Raw genomic sequence first — 18,079 nt, forward strand, 5'->3', positions numbered from 1 at the left:
AAATAAACAGATGTCTCATCATGGTATGAAATGTACACAAAATTATTCAAAGCATTGATGAAATCCTGTTGTGCAATGATTCTCTGATTAAAAGTGAGAAATTTGAGAGCAATCCTGCAAGAAAGAAGAGCCCCCAAACTTAAATTTAAGATGTAGAATTCTCTATGCAGAGAAAAGTGTTTGTGAAATGTGTGATACAAAAGACTGTAAAAGGTGTAAAAGTCCTCAAACACCCATTGGCAATGTTATAGTCGTTTTTACCTATGATTTTGTAACATTTTTCTCAACTGGAATCTGCTGTCAGGAGTACCATAGAATGCATTGAACATTTTTTCCCCCATGCATTTAATTTGTTTCAGAATGTTTCCTTGAAATTTCTCTTTAAAGTACGCACACTCTCTGTGCGCAGTCTGGAAGTTAATGTCACTTGTGGGAACGGAATGTATTATTCTGTGAAGAGGGCTTTGGGTTTAAGCCTCTGCTATCAGTCATGTTGTCCTTGGCGGGTGCAGCCACAGAGACTTGCTATGCTGTTCTGTGCGCTCCATTTTTTCCCGCGGTCTTAAGGGTCACACATGGCAAGCACACGGGGACAGTAAACGTGGAGGAAGAAAAGGTCAACATTTTGCATTCAGGAGACAGCAGATCCACCTAGCAGCGGCTGTGTTTCCAAGGGCTCATCAGAGAGGATTTGCAGAAAGCTTTTCTTTGAATTTTCCAATGGGGCCCAAATTTCATATTTATTATTGGCTATTTGCTAATCATCTCAATTTCTTAGTTTTTAAATTTTGAATGATATCATAGCCTGTCTCCTACTCTTTGAAAACACATTCATTTCTCTCAAATGTAAAGGGAACTAAGATCAAAACAAAGCATCTGTATGAAATTCCATTGCCAAAGATGATGATGATGATAATAATAATAATAATAATAATAATAATAATAATAATAATAATAATAAGCAATGACATTGTTTGTTATCACTGATGTTCTCATTTAATTCACCAAGCTTGGCTTTTCTCCTTTGTGCCCCCAGCACCCTTTGACAATGATAATGCTCTTCTCTGGAGACCTCTACAGTCTTTTGAATTTCCTCAGTTTTGCCAGGTGGCTTTTTATCGGGCTGGCAGTTGCTGGACTGATTTATCTTCGATACAAACGCCCAGATATGCACCGTCCTTTCAAGGTAACCTCAGCAATCTTGATGGGTTTACATAAATCTTTCTCCTAATACCTAGTCCTCCCTTTGCCATCACTGGATGATGGGGAGGTTGGGCAGGGGCAGTGTCCTGTGGAATAAAATGTTTAACTCTTGCAGGGAGCACCTTCAGAATGGATTTATTTTATATGGGAAAAAAAAGTAATCTGTCAATTTTTTTCTATGTGACTTTCTGAACTTTGTACGTCTTGGTTTTGAAAAGAGAGAACATTCCTGGATTTTTGTTAAGTTGATTTTTCATGAATGGGTCCGGTGACTTGATGTGTTCAAAGCGTGGATACTTCAGACTTCATGCTAGTTAGTTGTAGATAGCTTTGCTGCAAAGGCGTGGGGCTTATAACCTTATCAACGAAAACTCTCAGGAGGCAGCTTCATACAATAGGCATTTTTAGCATTTATATGTCATAACGTGTTATGTTGCTCAGAATAAAAAGGAAAAGAAATGTAAAATACACAGAGAAAGAGAAGATCTGTGCATTTGTCATCACCCAATAGAATGACTGATTGCTTTTTAGGAAGGCAGAAGAATAGGCTCGTCATTTCCATCCTTGAGCCTTCATGAGTTGATCCAACCTCACTATTTGCTTTTAAGAAGTAGCACAGATAATGTTGTCAGTCATGGTGTCAGAGTTTGCTTCTAATTATATTCACAGCCTAACTCTGGCAGCATCTTTATTAGCGGTTGAATAGGAGTTGGCCTGTTTTATTCCCATTCGTTCTTATTGTGCATCTCAACAGAAAATCAATATGCACTGAAAGGCTTTAACATGGAACTAGCTGCCAGCCCTCTCGATGCCACATTAGAGTGGATTCTAATTATACTCATCAAAGAACCAATCTTTCAAAATCAAACATAAGTCATAATGGTGCTTAATTCATGAAATAATTCAAATAGGTTGTCTCTAGTGAAACACCCTTTTTTATTCTTAGATTTTTGTCTCATCTAAGGGTTTAAGAACCCGTTCATTTGGATTTCAGGGGGTCTGTGTAGCACATTTGCTGCACTGCATGAAAGATCTTGCTTCCAAGTAGGCTGGTGCTAGATCCCTGGTCACATGATGGAAGCTGATCACATGACAGACCTGTGTATTCTGACCCCGCCTCCTGACTCTTGCTCCATGTCTAAAGTGACCTTTTCTGTGCTGTGTTCCAGGTGCCGCTCTTCATCCCGGCCCTCTTCTCCTTCACGTGCCTCTTCATGGTTGCCCTTTCCCTCTATTCGGACCCATTCAGTACTGGAATCGGCTTCCTCATCACTCTGACTGGGGTGCCTGCATATTATCTCTTTATCATATGGGATAAGAAACCCAGGTGGTTTAGAAGAATGTCAGGTAAGAGTTTCCAGCAATTCCTGGACCTCGTGTGACTATGTTGCAGGAAACCCACGTAGGTGCAGACAACCATGCACGTCTTAAAAAAAAAAAAAAAAAATAAGTGCCAGGATTGCTAGTTGGACTGAGTTAATGTACTTTAATTGGGACCGAGAGAAAAGAAAGCAGGAAGGACTTTTAGGGCACAGCCATTGCATCCTTTCAGGGTATTTAGTTTGGGCTGCTCTTATCATTTCTTAGAAGACTGGCTTTTTCAGATAAAATTTTATCATCAGTTCTGTAAACGACCTAATTGCTCTTTTGAATCCCTTAATAACCTCTTTATTTTTCTTCTGGATTGAATGAAGCTTAGTATTTCTATATCATAACATATAACTTGACCAGTGACATGAGGGTTGCTGGAGAGTTAGGTGGAAGCCTGGGAGTGCGTTCAATATCGTGATCATGGCACTACCTTGGTGGGAGTGTGAGTCACGGAGGATCATAATGACAGCAAAAACAAAGGGCAGAATAACAGTCACATTTATTCTGTGGTTGCCATGAGTCTGCACATGTATGACATTTAATCCAATACCTGTCTTATGAGGTGGGAAAAATGATCATCCCCATTTTATAGATGTGAGTTACAGCATGGGAGAATTCATACCACTCATTCTAAGTCCCACAGATACAAAGGAGGAGAGCTGGGATTCAAACCCAGGGAGTTCTGTACTTTAGAAAAATCATCAGGGGTGCTGCGAGGATGCATTAGAAAGAGTTGAAGCTAAAGATAGAGAATCACAGTTGGTGGTTTCTGGGATAATAATGATGAGAATCAAGGAGACTTGAATCACAGGCTGTATCAGCTGGGGAGACAGGGAAGGATATTATGGAGGAAAACCCAGGAGAACCTGGTGACCTGCTACGGTTGGGGTGAAGAAAATATAGTAGACCAGAGGGGAGATGGGTACCTAAGAGCTCAGTGCTCTGTGGCAAGCCCCCGTGGCAGGAGCTCTGAACACTCTTTCCCCTACTCGAGTATCTCCATCAGTCCCCAATAAAGTCCTCATAACCTGGGTGGTGTTATTCTCTCCTTGACCAGGAAACCAGGGCTCAGGGAGATGGAAAGTTTATTTTAAGGGTACAGATTTTAAGCACATAGCTAGTATTTGAATCCACATCTGCTAGACTTCCAAGTTCCATACTCTTGTTCTTTATAAATTAGATACCTGGTAGAAGAGAAAGATGGCATCTGGAGGTATAAAATACAGACAGAGGGGCACTTATATCCTTGGTGGTGAATTTGGTGAATTTAGAGTATATCATCCCCTTTATTTTGTAGTTCTTTGTTTTAATTTACTAAGTTTATCATAATCAATTTTTAAAAATCCCACTTAAAAGTACAGGGAGATTTCCATTAAAATTGTTAATTGATAATGTGTCCACTAGAAAACAAAACAGAAAGAAAAAAAAAAAACCCTTAATGTCTATGTTGAATTTCCATTGTGTTCAACAAACTCATTTAGAAGCCAGTCATTAGGAGCAGAGTTTTACTACAACTTTTGATTAGTTTCAAATTGGTATTTGGTATCTTTAGACCCTATACCACTATTTCTACTTGTATTTTAGCTTCTAGATGGCAACACTGTTCCTAAAGAGGTGTTACAATGCAAGTTCATTTTTTTAAGTCTAACTCATGTACATTGTTTTTGGGGGCAGGGGTACCAGGGTTTGAACTCAGGGGCCCTTGGCTGCTGAGCCACATCCCCAGCCCCATTTTGTATTTTATTTAGAGACAGGGTCTCACTGAGTTGCTTAGCGTCTTGCTTTTGCTGAGGCTGGCTTTGAACTCAAAATCCTCTTGTCTCAGTTTCCTGAGCTGCTGGGATTATAGGCATTCACCACTGCACTGGGCAGGTACACCACTTTCTTTACCCCATATTTAATCTTTGTTTTTTATTAAGTCATTCTCCTTCTCTGTAGAAGAATTTTAGTTAGGCTTTTCTCTGTTGTAGACACTAACTATAGAACCTATTTGGAAGGGGAAATAGGTTAAACACTATTCACCATTGGGATCATTTGACTAGTTAGTAACATGCAGGACAGATTGGTGCCCATCACTGTGAGCTCTGTGTCTACACACAGTTAAAATGCCTGATCTCCACAGAGAGCCAGGAACCTTTAGGAAGAACGACCCCCGGCCCTGGAGTGGAGCTACAATGAGAAAGAGCTCATGAAAGCAAATTCCTTGTCTTGTCCCACTTAGTGGGCGTTAAATCCCTCCTTTTTTTTTTTTTTGATTAGTTTCAAATTGGTATTTGGTATCTAATTCTAACAGCTCTTTCCTCTTGCTAACTAACATGTGTGTCCTGTACTATTTCTTTATCAGTTCACACCAAAAAACAATTTTTATGTTTCATTCTTTGCTGTCTTTCCCTGTTCATGCATTTTGGAGGGTTTTCCCCCCTCCTATTTTTCTGTCTCTAATGATGTTTTGAACATCTCCAAGGCTGCTGAATTCAGTGTTAGTCGTATGTGAAACTAGCAGCAATGGAGTAGTCCCAGAATGGTCATTTGGTTCTCAAAAATGCCATTAAGTCTTACCAGGGAGTGTGGCCATTCTGCCTTTAAATCGTGATCATGGTAACTCTTTATCTTTATAGCTGCCTTGAAAGAGAGTAGCAAAAAGCAACAATCCTCTGTAATTTTGTTTGATTTTTCTTATAGGCAGAATTCTTAGAGTAAAAAATAAAGAAAATTCATAATATTTATTGCTGCAATCGCAAGTATTTTCTTAGCCTTTGGCCAAAACAAAATACATAGAGACACACTAGAGTCCCAAACTGCCAGCCGATCCTTGCTCCCAAAGTGGACTTTTTCTTAGAGAGAAACTCCACTTGAACTTGGAGGCCAATAGAGCCTTTGTTTAGACCAGTTTGTTTAGTGCTTTTGTTTTGGCAAAATTCTTCAGCTTTTATGCTATCTTTTTTTAGTCCTCATATACATGAGACCATTAGCCTGGGAGAATGAAAGTCTATCAAAGCACATCTTTCCTGGACTCTTCCCCTGAAAATGAGAGGTAACTAAACAACCCTCAGAAACCAGTGAAAAGCTGCTTGGTACTGACAGCCAGGGAATGTTCAGAACCCCAGAATCTGAGATTTCCAGAGATCTCATGAATTTCTCTGGCCACAGGATGCCAGTATTGAACCACTTTTTGCATGATAACATTTCCAGGGTGAGAAGAAAACACGCTCTTAAGGGGATAGAGACAGAAAGCTTTTCTCCTGCCATCTGTAACAGAGTGCTTAATTCTCCTGGTTGGTTGTTTCCGTTATTTACTTATTTATAGATATCTGAGCCTCTCACGCAAGGAAAAAGGGGCAGATACCCCACTAACATATGCAAAAGCACAGAGTTAGCAAGACCCAGTGAACAAGGCCAGGGCCTGCAGGAGCTGTTTTACTTGGCTACCTCTATCTATCAGCCAAACCCTGTCACAGGAGAGAGCAAATGGGGTGATTGGAAGCTGGTCCCTCTTGCTCAGGGAGAGATATGGAGGGTAGCATTACGTAAACAAAATCTTTGATTATAAAAAATCATTCTGGGCAACACTAGGAGAAGGAATGTAATCCATCTTTGTGGACTGTGATTTTGTGACTCCGGAGTCCTAAAAGCATATGCTGCCCTTTTATAACACCCCTGAAGCTGGATAATGCATGTGCAGACTTTTCAGGTAGACTGCAGCCTAACATTTTCAATTGATGAAGCTTGCCTACGTTTCTTAGATCTTCATCATAGAGACAAAATGAGATCATGAATGTGAAAAAGGTTTGGAAGCCTTTTTTTTTTTAATGCTATTATTGTTAACATAACTTCCAGGGCAGGTTGGCTTTGCATTACTTTACAAACTTACCCACCTTTGGTGATAGCTCCCATGCTGGTGCCAGGTAGGGTTGATTTTGCAAGGTCAGTTGTTACAGTTTATTTATAACAGCTGAACCGGAAAGGTAAAGCTAGAAATACTACAGTTGCTATTAGACCTTGTCGGTTGCAATTACTGAAAACCCAGGATGCAAGTAGTAACGTGGGTTGATTCACCTAAAGCCACCAACCTCATTTAAGCGTGGATGTAGACATGGCTGTAGGAAGCCATGTGTTCCCACCTTTCTGGGGAAGTTTCTCAAGAGGCTTACTTGGCTCCCTTGAACACCCTTGTCTGGCCCTACTGCTGTAAGTCACCTAGAAGAGCAAAGTTGGTGGCCATCTTCAGTCAAGGCCAAGATCAATCATCTGCTGAATGATGAAAATTATTCTAATCTTGAGATCCCAAGAAGAGATCATAGAAAATAAAAGGGAAGAACATCAACAGAGCTGACTGACCATGGAGAAAAGAAAGGACTCGGTGGGCAGAGCCAGAAGAGAGACTCTGCTGCCTTCTCTTCTGCTCAGCTGAACAGAGAATCCAAATTGAGCTTTCTGGAAGGAGATTGGCACAATAGCAATGCAGCCAGGTCCAAGTTGCCCCCTTGTCTGAGGTGGGAAAGCAAGTTGTCCAAATAGGCCAAGGAATGGCTTGTGCAGAACATAGGTAAATGCTTTGGGAAAAGACTACTATTTGGGGGTGGAGGAGCAGAGCTAAGCAAGAAAGACAGTGGCATGGAGATGAGTCAGGGAGGCTGAGGCAGGACCCTCCAGGGAAGATGGGCTGGAAGAGAATGTCCCTTTAACCTCACTGCTGTTCTTGGACCACTGTAGATGCCTGAGACTCTTATATTTGTTGTTTTTGTTTTTGATTAGATAGCTCTAGTCCCCTGTCTGCCTACAAAAGTCAGATCTTCCTCACTATTGCTGCATATTTACTTTCCCCACAAAAGTCTATTTTGATAGGATAATTGTACCATTTCCCTTTTCTGTAAATATGGGGTTTAATTGTTCTGGAGTGTTCCTTTATGCTCTCTACTGAAGGGTGGGCTGTGACAAAATATATTCTGAGAAACTTTGGCATAGAGTTTAACATTTGCCAGCACTGTGCCAAACCCTTTGCAGTTAATGTAGACTACATTTCAGTGTGCTGAGGAGCACAACATTGGGGAACATGCTTATAAAACAAAGGATGCAAAAATGCCATTTGTAGTGTTAATTATTGCTTGCATGGGTTCTTATAGCTGACAAGTCATAAATGAAGAGAAAGACTGTGTTTCTGAGTGTGTCTGGATGAGAGATGATCTGGGTCTGAAACCATCAAGAGGATAAACTCTAGCCTGGTCCAGGATTAGTAGAAACTTGAAGAGGTTCCATAGGGATCAATGATAAAGAGGCAAACAAGAATGTCCCTGAAGCCGGAGTCACAGAGTTCTAGGACTGTCGAGATGAAATGACCTTAGAAATCTTCTATCCCAGAGGCTCTTACATTGTAGTGTCTACAGAATTACTAATGAGCCCCTCCTTCAGTTTCCAATTCAGTAGGTGTACAATTGAGCTCCAAAAAAATGCATTTCTTTTGTCTCTGGTGATGCTCATGCTGCTGGTGTGGGGACCACACCTTGAGAATCATTGACTTAGTCCAAGTCTCTCCCTAGGCTTATGAGATAAATGAGGCCCTGGGAGATAAGGTGATTTGTTCAGTAATACATACAAGTTAGAGAATGGAAATCGTATTCTGATTCTTCTCCGGATTCTTCTGGCTGTGATCTCATAGGTACAGAAAAAACAAACTAATTTTAAACTGAATATGCAGTATATTCTTGAATATTCATTTCTATCTTGGTCCTGTTATCTCAAAATATTTGCAGTTGCCTGATTCATGAATAAAAGTCCTTATTTGAATACAAAATATTAATGTATTCTTGCTGAGAAGCCATCATGGGGAGTTACAGAAGTGACAAGTAAATAAATTGAGCATGATAGGATTCTAATGAAGTAAATAATTCTTGAAAGTACTGTATGAAATAGGTGGTTGTGTGTTTTCAGTATTCATCCCCAAATAACTCATGTTTTGCTCTTTTTATGCATTTCTGGTTTCTATGCATTTTTAATTTTTCTTTTTCATTTATTTGCAGATAGAATAACCAGAACATTACAGATAATACTGGAAGTTGTACCAGAAGAAGATTGTTGCAAATTATGAACTAATGCATTGAAATCCTGACACTCTTCCCAAGGGAGAGATGCAATATGGATCTTTAATTCATTTCCTGAAAACCTGGAGTATTGCAACTTTGGTGATGGACTAAAGGAATCATTGTTTTTATTCATAGCTCATGTATTAAAACTGATTTCTGAGAAATTTAGTTAAAACTCTATGTAGTTGTAGAAAACTAATATGCAAATTGCATCATGAGTTCACATAATTCTTGAGTCTCTGAAAGCTAGCTACTTGTAGGGATTAGGGAAAAAGACTAAAGGAATAGACAATTAATATAGTGGTCATTCTCTACAACGTATGTATCATGACTGAGAACTTTTACATTGATGACTGAGACATTTTCTGTACATAGGGGTTTTGTAAACATGGTTTTACATACTGTAGATGACTATACTGTGAAAATGTTTTCTATTGTTCTGAGAAAAAAGAATATATGTTATTGTTGTGGCAAAGAGGACAGAAATTGTATATTGGCATTGCATTGCTTCCCTTAGATATCAACTTGGATATCACTTATCCTTTCTTGGGTTATATACCCAGAGCACTTGAACAAAAGATGAGGGGGAATGTACGAATTTTCTTGAACATATTAAAGAACAGCTTCTAAGAGCTGTTGTTTCTGAGGCAAATCCAAGAATTGTGTTTGAATAAAAATCCTTGAGAATTTATTATGTTAGATATCTTTTCACTCATTGTGAGGAAGGTCCACAATTAATGTGCCATTCAGTTTTCATGTCAGTTCATTTGATCAAGATGTTGTGTCCATTTTGGTAACAAATTAAGAGTAGACTCCTGTTTTTCTAATAATTTACCCATTGGTGAACAAACCTAAATATATACATTCTTAAGTCTTCAAATTAGAATATCAGCATGAGAGAAATCACCAATAAAGAAAATATTCAAAACATTAGGCCCATCTCTGTAATTGCATCTCGATGCAATGTTAGTAATTTTGAACAATTTTTTTAGTTCATGGCTATTTTAACACGGTGATGAATTTTAACAGTTTGTGCATTTCCTTTATGTATTTTATCCTTTATTAAACTATTTCTGTGGGTAAAACTGTCCAGATCAATTGGGAAAAGGAATGTATTTACATAAAAATATAGGAAGAAATGTCACTGCTAAATAAGATTCACAACTGATGTTTCTAAAAAAATTTCACTTCTGGATCTAGGATTTGTCAGTAGTTTCCTTACCTTAATCATCATTCTATCTGCAAATGATATAACTGATAATAAGTTTATTGAAAGAAGGAGAAACTGCATGAGTGTGTGTCTTCAGACAGGTGGTGTTATGTCAGAATTAGAAAATATTGTGGAATTTTCAAATGAGAGTAATAATTATGAAAAATTTAAGCTATTATGTATACACATCTAAGATTAAATGGTCAGTCATGGCCAGAGTATGTTTCATCCCTTAATTTTTGTCTGTTTGAAAATAAGAAATTTTCAAAGAATTATACTGATTAAAATCATTAAGACCAGACAGAGTTCATAGATAATTATTCAAAGTAGAAATGATGATTTAAAATGTGGAGTAATTCCAATTCATTAATTTTAATTTTTACTCTTATCACATTTAATATATACCCAAGACTGATGTTTATGATGAATGTAGGTTACTAAGAAAATTTCTATCAGTTTCTTTTATTTATTCTTTGCATAGGGTTTTCAAATTTTGATTTGTAGTCCCTTTTTCCAATATAAATTGTTCATTTGCCCACATCTCTGTCAACTATATATTTTTAAAGGTAAAAAATTCTTTTGTATACTAATTTTTATACTGTCTAGACCATAAGATCTAAATAGCAGATTCTTCTTGAGATTTTTCTAGCCCAGTGAAAAATATAGCAACATCACTTGGAGAGTTTTGGGTAGGATTTGGTTGTTCCTGAAGTTAATGTGCTTATCTCACCAGTAGCTGATTTGTCTCATGTTTTTATTTATTCATTTATTTTGATTCTAATATCTCTTTAAATGTATCATTGTAGGGTCTGATTAGTATACATATTCATAATTCTTTCCCTTACTTTCCACAATGTTTTGTCTATTGCCTAGTTTCTAAGCCATTAGAGTACCAATTTTAACTAGACAAAAAGTCTGCCATTTATTTTTTTAAAAAGCGATGGCGATTAGGTCATATTTTACTTTATTTTCAGGAAATATCAGGAAAAACAGGGTTTCTTTAATCAAGGAATGAGCATTTATAATTTTTATTCAAAACAGTATCATGTAAAACATATTCTAGTTCAAAAACTGCACACTTGTATGTGCATATTTTTATGCAAAGTAAAAATGTTTCTCATATCTTTAGATTGATGTATATGTATATGCACGTACGTGTGTATGGGCTACTCATATGTTATACTTGTGCATACTCAAACATTTCTATAACACCATGAGTTTATTATTACAAAAAGTGGCCAGTACCCAATACAGTTTAAAATAACCAATGTGCTATTTTCAAATATTCTTTTTTAGCACATAAATTCTCAAATATTTAATTATGATTTAAGAAATATAGTTAAGACTTCCAAAGCTAAAACATAACTAAAATTAGGAATGATTTTCTTTTCATGATTAAGAATCTTAGCAGTAAATATTTTTCTCATAGAGCTATTTTGACCCTATTATTTTAAAGTGTTAGATTGATTTTTACTTTGATCAAATGAAGAAAACTAGACTATTACAGATCGTGATGTGGTTGACAGGAAGTAGACTGTGTTCTTGTCTTTCTTTAGGAGATTTACTGATCTGTCCTAGAAAAGATGGCTGGTTCCATTTCCAAACATAAAACTTAGGAGTGTGCATCCACTCCATGCATTTACACTGATGTTCCTTCAGCCCTGCTGAAGTCAGATGTTAGGTTATATTAGCAATGGAGGACACTTTCTCTAACACTAAAATATGTACATTGAAACACTTCCAGATTGTCTTATTTATCTGGTGGAATTGTTTCCCCAATTGCTGTTTGATACATCAACAGACAGTTAACAGGAGTATAATTATATAACAGAATACTTCATGAACTGTGATGAGTCTTCAAGAAATTCATTATTTTATCTCAATTGGCAGCTGAATGTAAGGTGATGAAAGATATCAATTCTGACCTTTGTTAATGTTATCTCTTACAATTCAGGTATAAGTTAAGAAAAGATAGAGAATTGAAGGTCTGCGTATCAGAAAATGAAGAGTAGTTTCTGATTAGAGGTAACTATTTTGATGTTATGCAACATATTATGTAACATAATTGGAGAATGTTAAAAATGAATTGCTATGCATAAACCAATATCCCGAGAAGCTAATGAAACATAAGTTGCAGCACCTTTCATGTAGACAGGCCCCTTCCAAGATCCTGGACCTAATTTTGCATTAGGAATCTTGTATAAATTTTCTTAAAGAAGACCAGCAAAAGTACATTTGCTTCTAGCCCCACACAAAATCTGCATCTATTTCTGTGAGTAATGTAAAAGAATGTCCTTTATTTTCCCCATAGAAATAAGCATGGGACATTAATAGGATATATTTTTAAATATTCAACTTATACATTAATTGAAGTGTGTAGCTTTCTCACAAGATATGCACTATTTAAGGAAATAGCTTCACCTTTATTGTATTTTATGTGTCAGTGGTAAATGACAGAAAAACAGCAAACGTGGTTTTAATCATAGGTCTTTTTCTTCATTTGAAAAGGAATAGATAAATTTGAGATTTGAATACAAATGACTCAAGGAATTTGAGTTTACTTGAATATAATCTTGCTTCATTTTTACTCTACATGATATGCAGTATTTTGGTGCTGATAATGTTTACAGAGATGCATTTTATTTTTCTAACCATTCCAAGTCAGGAATTAAATCATGGCATTGTGTAGCTGGCAAGAAGCTCATTGTGCATATTAATTAGAGTAGATAATGAATTATTTCCATAGCTTCCATTTACATTATTTATATGTAAAAGAATTATTGTCTATATATGTATTTTTACCTTAATTTCCCCATAAACAGTATTTTAAAAATCTATTTTAATATCTGGAGTGTCTAAAAGTGTGACCTCTAAGTAGGCTGTAGTTTATTATTACTGTATTTAAAAAATGTAATCCAGCAGTCAGTTTTTGAAGATAATCCTTTCTCCCTTTTATTGCATTTTCAAATTAATTGGTGTCTGAAAATAAGTGTTTATCTATTTTTAGATCAAATACAGATTCACAAAAGGGTACATCTTGGTCTCAGAAAGTTCATCCATTTTCTTCATGTTGTGAGATATCGTCCTTCCTTACAAGCTCATAGCAACATTAACTTGACCTTTGAGAACCATTTCTCCATCTTATTTGAATAAATTAATGATTCTTTTGTTGGATTTTTTTTTAACATTAAGCCCTCAAAATAGGAAGTCAGTCTTAATTTGTATTCACACAATTATCTAGATTTTCTTAGTGAATCTAGATAATTAGTGAATTTGCCACTTACATTGACTTTCCTGGGAGTATTTTCCCCTCTTCTTAGTTAACCACTGACTTAAAACAGTGAGGATGGTTCCAGTCTCCAAATAGCTCTCTGTTCCATGTGCATATTTCAGCCTGTGTGGATCAAGGGTACATTTATAGCATCAATAACTGCCTATACAGTTTTATAGGTAATGATTCTTTCCAGAAACTGGAGCATTAGGCATCTGAGAGCCATACAGATGGCTGCAGTGATTTGAAAGTGAGCATACTGTTTTTCCCCTCAACCTATACACTACTGAGTTTTTTTTAAAGTATGATTTTCAAGTGAAATAATTTATTGGTTAGAAGACCTACTTGCTAAGTCCTGGTTACCTCTTGTTGAGGCCTCTAAAGGCCACACTGAAAGCCAGAGGGGAAAAGAAAACAAAGACCAATGCGCAGTTATCTCCTTTGCAGTAACGACTCTATTTTGAGCACCTTTTGCAACAGGGAATTTTGCACAGCATCTTGTGGAAAAGTGTGTGAGGTCTTTGAATGTTGCAGCTGTATAATTGGGTAGTGAGTGGCTTTACTTTAACACGCATTGTGAAGTTAGACCACACATTCCTACTAATGAACCTGATTAGGGCATGTTCAAGTAGAGCCAGTCAGAGGATGATGCACTGTGGTTCTCTGTTCCTAGAATCCAGATGTCTTATTTCAAAGATTTCTGAATTAATTTTTTTTTCATGGAACTTCTCCATTCTAAATTTCTAGTTGCTGACTAATATAATATGAAAATATAATATTAAAGTAGAAAAATACTTTGGAGAAATAACTACATGGTTTCAAATGAATGTATGCTTATAATTTACTAGAAATGGTCTACATAAACAGCTATGTATATAAATTATTGCAAACACTACCCCATAGCACTTTTTATTAATCTGAAAGCAAAAAAGCATTATATATATATATGTGTGTGTGTGTGTGTGTATATATATATACACACACACATACATGTATGCATACACACACACACACACACACACACACACACATAGTTATGGTTATTGCACAAGCTACCAGAAACCTCCAACAATTTTAAACAATCTAATCTTCTCCTTAGAGAAATTTTTTATCTAGTAGTTTTTCCTTGTGATGTTATTACTGCTGCTATCAATCTGGAACTAAACTTTTTTTTTAGTGTGTGGGTACCAGGGATCGTACTCAGGGGCACTCAACCACTGAGCCACATCCCCAGCCCTATTTTATATTTTATTTTGAGACAGGTCTCACTGAGTTGCTTAGCATCTCACCTTGCTGAGGCTGGCTTTGAACTCCAGATCTTCTTGCCTCAGTCTCCCAAGCCACTGGGATTACGGGCATGCATTGCCGCTCCTAGCTTGGAATTAAGCTTTTAATACTTATGTTTTAAAAACTGGGCTCTTCTTTTAAAAAAAGGTGTCCACATTCCAAGAGTAGAATAATACTTCACTCTCTTACTTTGTTACTCTAAATCGGTAACAATATCAGGATGTACTTTGCTTTAGCAACGTGTTCATTTTGAACACAGACATTGGCGGCAAATCTGTCTCTGTGGATGGATTGTAGCACAATAGTGAGGAGTTTTCAGTAGTACTTCTCAATATTTGGGAACTTTGCAAATGTCAGGATCAGATGTGTGTTCGCCCTGTGCAAAGCAGATGGACGGACACCTTGTTGTGTTTTACTGATGCTAAGTGTTGGCTACCTGTGGTTTCATAAGCACATGCCAGAAAAGCCGAGACAAATGACCTCTTGCACTGAATGCTTGGTGAACTTAATTGTCTTACTTTTCTGTCAAGGATTTGACTACATGTCATAGAACTTGATTCTTACTTGTCATATTGTGGATTACATGGTAGGGATTCACTGGTAGAGATGGTTTTTAGTTACTAATTCTGAATTTATCTCATGATAAGTCTTTCATATCTTATTGTACATATATCTGTATTTACTTAAATTGGGTTCTTTTATAGAGCTTTGTCTAAAAATTTGACCTAGTACACAGTAACTTTTTTCATTTATTACAGGGTAGAAAAAATCATATGTGTGCTGGTATGTCTATGCTAATGTATTATTATGTCTTTAATTATTAGAATTATTATTAGGTATTGTATGTAAATGCATTTAAACACCATTTATATTTTATGGCAAGCATCAGTGATTTGCATCAATTGAATCTACTCTTGAGGATTATGTTGAAAACCATCTCTTTTTTGCTGTGCTTAAGTTATACTTTATAGACCAGTAAATCCCTAAATCCCTAAATTGGAGCTGGATTGCTTGGAATGCTTTTTTTTTTTTCATACTAGGTATTATATCCAGGGTGACTTAACCATTGAGCCACATCCCCAGCCCATTTTTAAAATTTTTAAAACTTTTGAGATGGGGTTTCATATCAAGTTGCTGAGATTGGCTTTGAACTTGTGATCCTCCTGCCTAGCTGGAATGCTTTTGTATGACTTTGTATCAGTCCCAGATTGGGGGAGCATGATGGCCTAGGGATCTGAACTACAGGATCAGAAAGATCCAAAATATTGAAGAATGATTTTCAATATTTTTAGTGGTCCTCATCTCTGGCTGAGTTTCTTCACTCTGCTTCTGATAATGGAAACTGGTAAAGGTGATGGTATATATTTTGTACAAATTTTTCACAATGTCTTGTGTTGATTGATAAATTCTTAAAGAGCAAAATTGCTTTTCTGCATCTACAGTCCAATCATATTTGGAGGACTAAAATATTAAATATGAAAATATAAATGGTGCAAAGGGAGTTTGATTTATGGATTGCATTGTTTCTTTCTTAGGGTTCCTTGGCCCTGGTGCCTGTTCCAACATGTGATATGTGAAATAAAATAGATTTTTCTACTGCTAAATGACTTCCCTCTGGGGAAGGTTCTGGTACAGCAATCACGCTGCCAGATGGTGTTTATGGGCTATTTGTGTAAGTGGTAAGACGCTATGAAGTAAGTGTGCTTTCATCTGATGGAAACTCTTGATGCATGTACTTTCATATGGAATAAATTTTAGTGCAATATGATGTCACTAAATTTGCATCAAATTTAATTTGTATTTATGTGTATGTATAGCTGTTACACTTCTAGCTGCTCCAAACTTTTATATCTGTTTTTGTATATATTTTTACTTGAAAATATTTTAAGTGAACATTTAATAAAATTTGATAGTTTAATAATAATTGTTGTGCTTCACTTCCTTTCTTTTTTTCTTTTTCTTCAATATTAGGGATTGAACCCAGGGCCTTGTGCATGATAGGCAAGTTCTGTTCCACTGAGCCACATCCCCAGCCAAGCTTGCTTTCTTTCTTATTTAATGGTGCATATTCCTTTAAATTGAAGACCTTGGCCTTTAACAATTAGGATTATTTATTTATCACTGATTCTGTGAATTTGTTGAAGCCTTTTTTGTGGTAGTTGGGATTGAACCCAGGGCCTTGTGCATGCAAGGCAAGCACTCTACCCACTTATCTATATCCCCAGGCCTGGTGAAGCATCTTTCTTAACACCATATTTCTGTACTGAAAACTGAAAGTGGTGGCAGATGCAGTCTCTTGTAAGCACTCTTCTTCCTCATGGCCACAAGAATCTGTCCTTGGGCTGTACCTGGGCTGGTTCAGAATCTTTTCATTTCTTGTCTGTAGCAAGAATTTGCTCTCTCCTCTCTCTCTAGCCTTCACATGTTTCCCTACAATGATCTTCTTGAAACACAAATGAGGTCAAAATTATCAATGGTTTCACATTTATGTATTTATTTATTTTTAAAGGAAACCCTTAGTCCAACAACCTATTGTAAAGACTTTCAGTGAAAAGGCTCCTGCATTCCTGACAAGAAATATTTTTAATAATAATATCTTGGAAAAAAAGTTATGATCTGAAATGTAGAGCACAAGAAAACCTAAATTTTTCATGACCCAACTTCACTTTGAAATAGACATGGGAGATTAAGCAGCACTTTTTCCTGTGCATGTCTTGGGAGAATAATGAAAAAGGAACCTAATAACTTAGGCACTAGTAAAATTTATACAATTTGAAAGGAAATAGAAAACATGTGATATGCAGCTATGCTTATTTTTAAAATTAATGAACATGGCTGACATGCATTTTATAAAATATATAAGGTCTAGTCATTTGTTTTGGAACTGTCATTAAGTTTCTAAACATGCTGGTTGGGGTTCACAAAAACTTTTCTGACTGGGATATATCTAATGATTTTCTATTTGAATTTTTGGGCCATGTCTAATTCATATTGAGATGATTAGACATCTGGAAGGGGGTGGGCAAGACATAGGGGTACTTTCTCTTTTGCCTCTACATGCCCTAAAAATTATGTTTGCAGACTTCCTAGAGGTCTGTGTTTGAAGGTCAGGGCTTCATAGCCCTCTTATTGTTTCTATGATCTTAAAAGCTCAAGAACACCTGGTCACCAGTGAGCAATGGCTGAAACCATGATCTAAGAAATGTTTGATGTTTGAAAGAATTCAGAAATAAAAAATAATTAGGATTCAATGTCCTTTAAGATTTTTAGCTTCTAAGATTTATTAATCTCTGAAAGACATGAAACAGGATTCATTAATGCAGCCTAAACACTACAAAAATAGAAATACCCTCCAGCTACAATAAAATCACTTAAGCATAAATGGCTGTAACCCAAAGAAATGTCTAGAAAGCCAGTTGTTTTTCTTCTTAAATTTTTCTTAAAAATAAAAGATGCTAATCTTACTTTTGTCATAGTAATTAACATTTTAACTATATAACATGCCATTGTTATCAAGTATTTCATGTCCTAAAATCTAAAGGCAATATAAAGATTTCTTTCATGTTCTGAATTCTGCCTAAACTTATTTATCTCCACTTCATATTCCCATATTTCATAGTGTGTTATCCAATGAGCTAAAGTCAAAGTTTAGAGTTA

The 18,079-nt window shown here is 36.4% G+C and overlaps 1 protein-coding gene across 1 annotated transcript in view; it reads left to right on the forward strand.

Moving 5' to 3' along the window:
• SLC7A11 (solute carrier family 7 member 11) overlaps window positions 1–8,726 on the forward strand; it is a 66,531-nt gene extending 57,805 nt beyond the window's left edge. Inside the window, exons 10-12 of the mRNA XM_081304549.1 lie at window positions 1,037–1,186; window positions 2,373–2,550; window positions 8,592–8,726. Coding sequence (XP_081160675.1) covers window positions 1,037–1,186; window positions 2,373–2,550; window positions 8,592–8,659 — 396 coding nt within the window. The 3' untranslated portion in view covers window positions 8,660–8,726. The remainder of the gene's footprint in view (window positions 1–1,036; window positions 1,187–2,372; window positions 2,551–8,591) is intronic.
• Window positions 8,727–18,079: the final 9,353 nt, after the last annotated feature.

This window comes from Spermophilus citellus, assembly GCF_964194105.1.
Source record: "Spermophilus citellus genome assembly, chromosome: 8".
In the NCBI taxonomy this organism is placed as follows: Eukaryota; Metazoa; Chordata; class Mammalia; order Rodentia; family Sciuridae; genus Spermophilus; species Spermophilus citellus.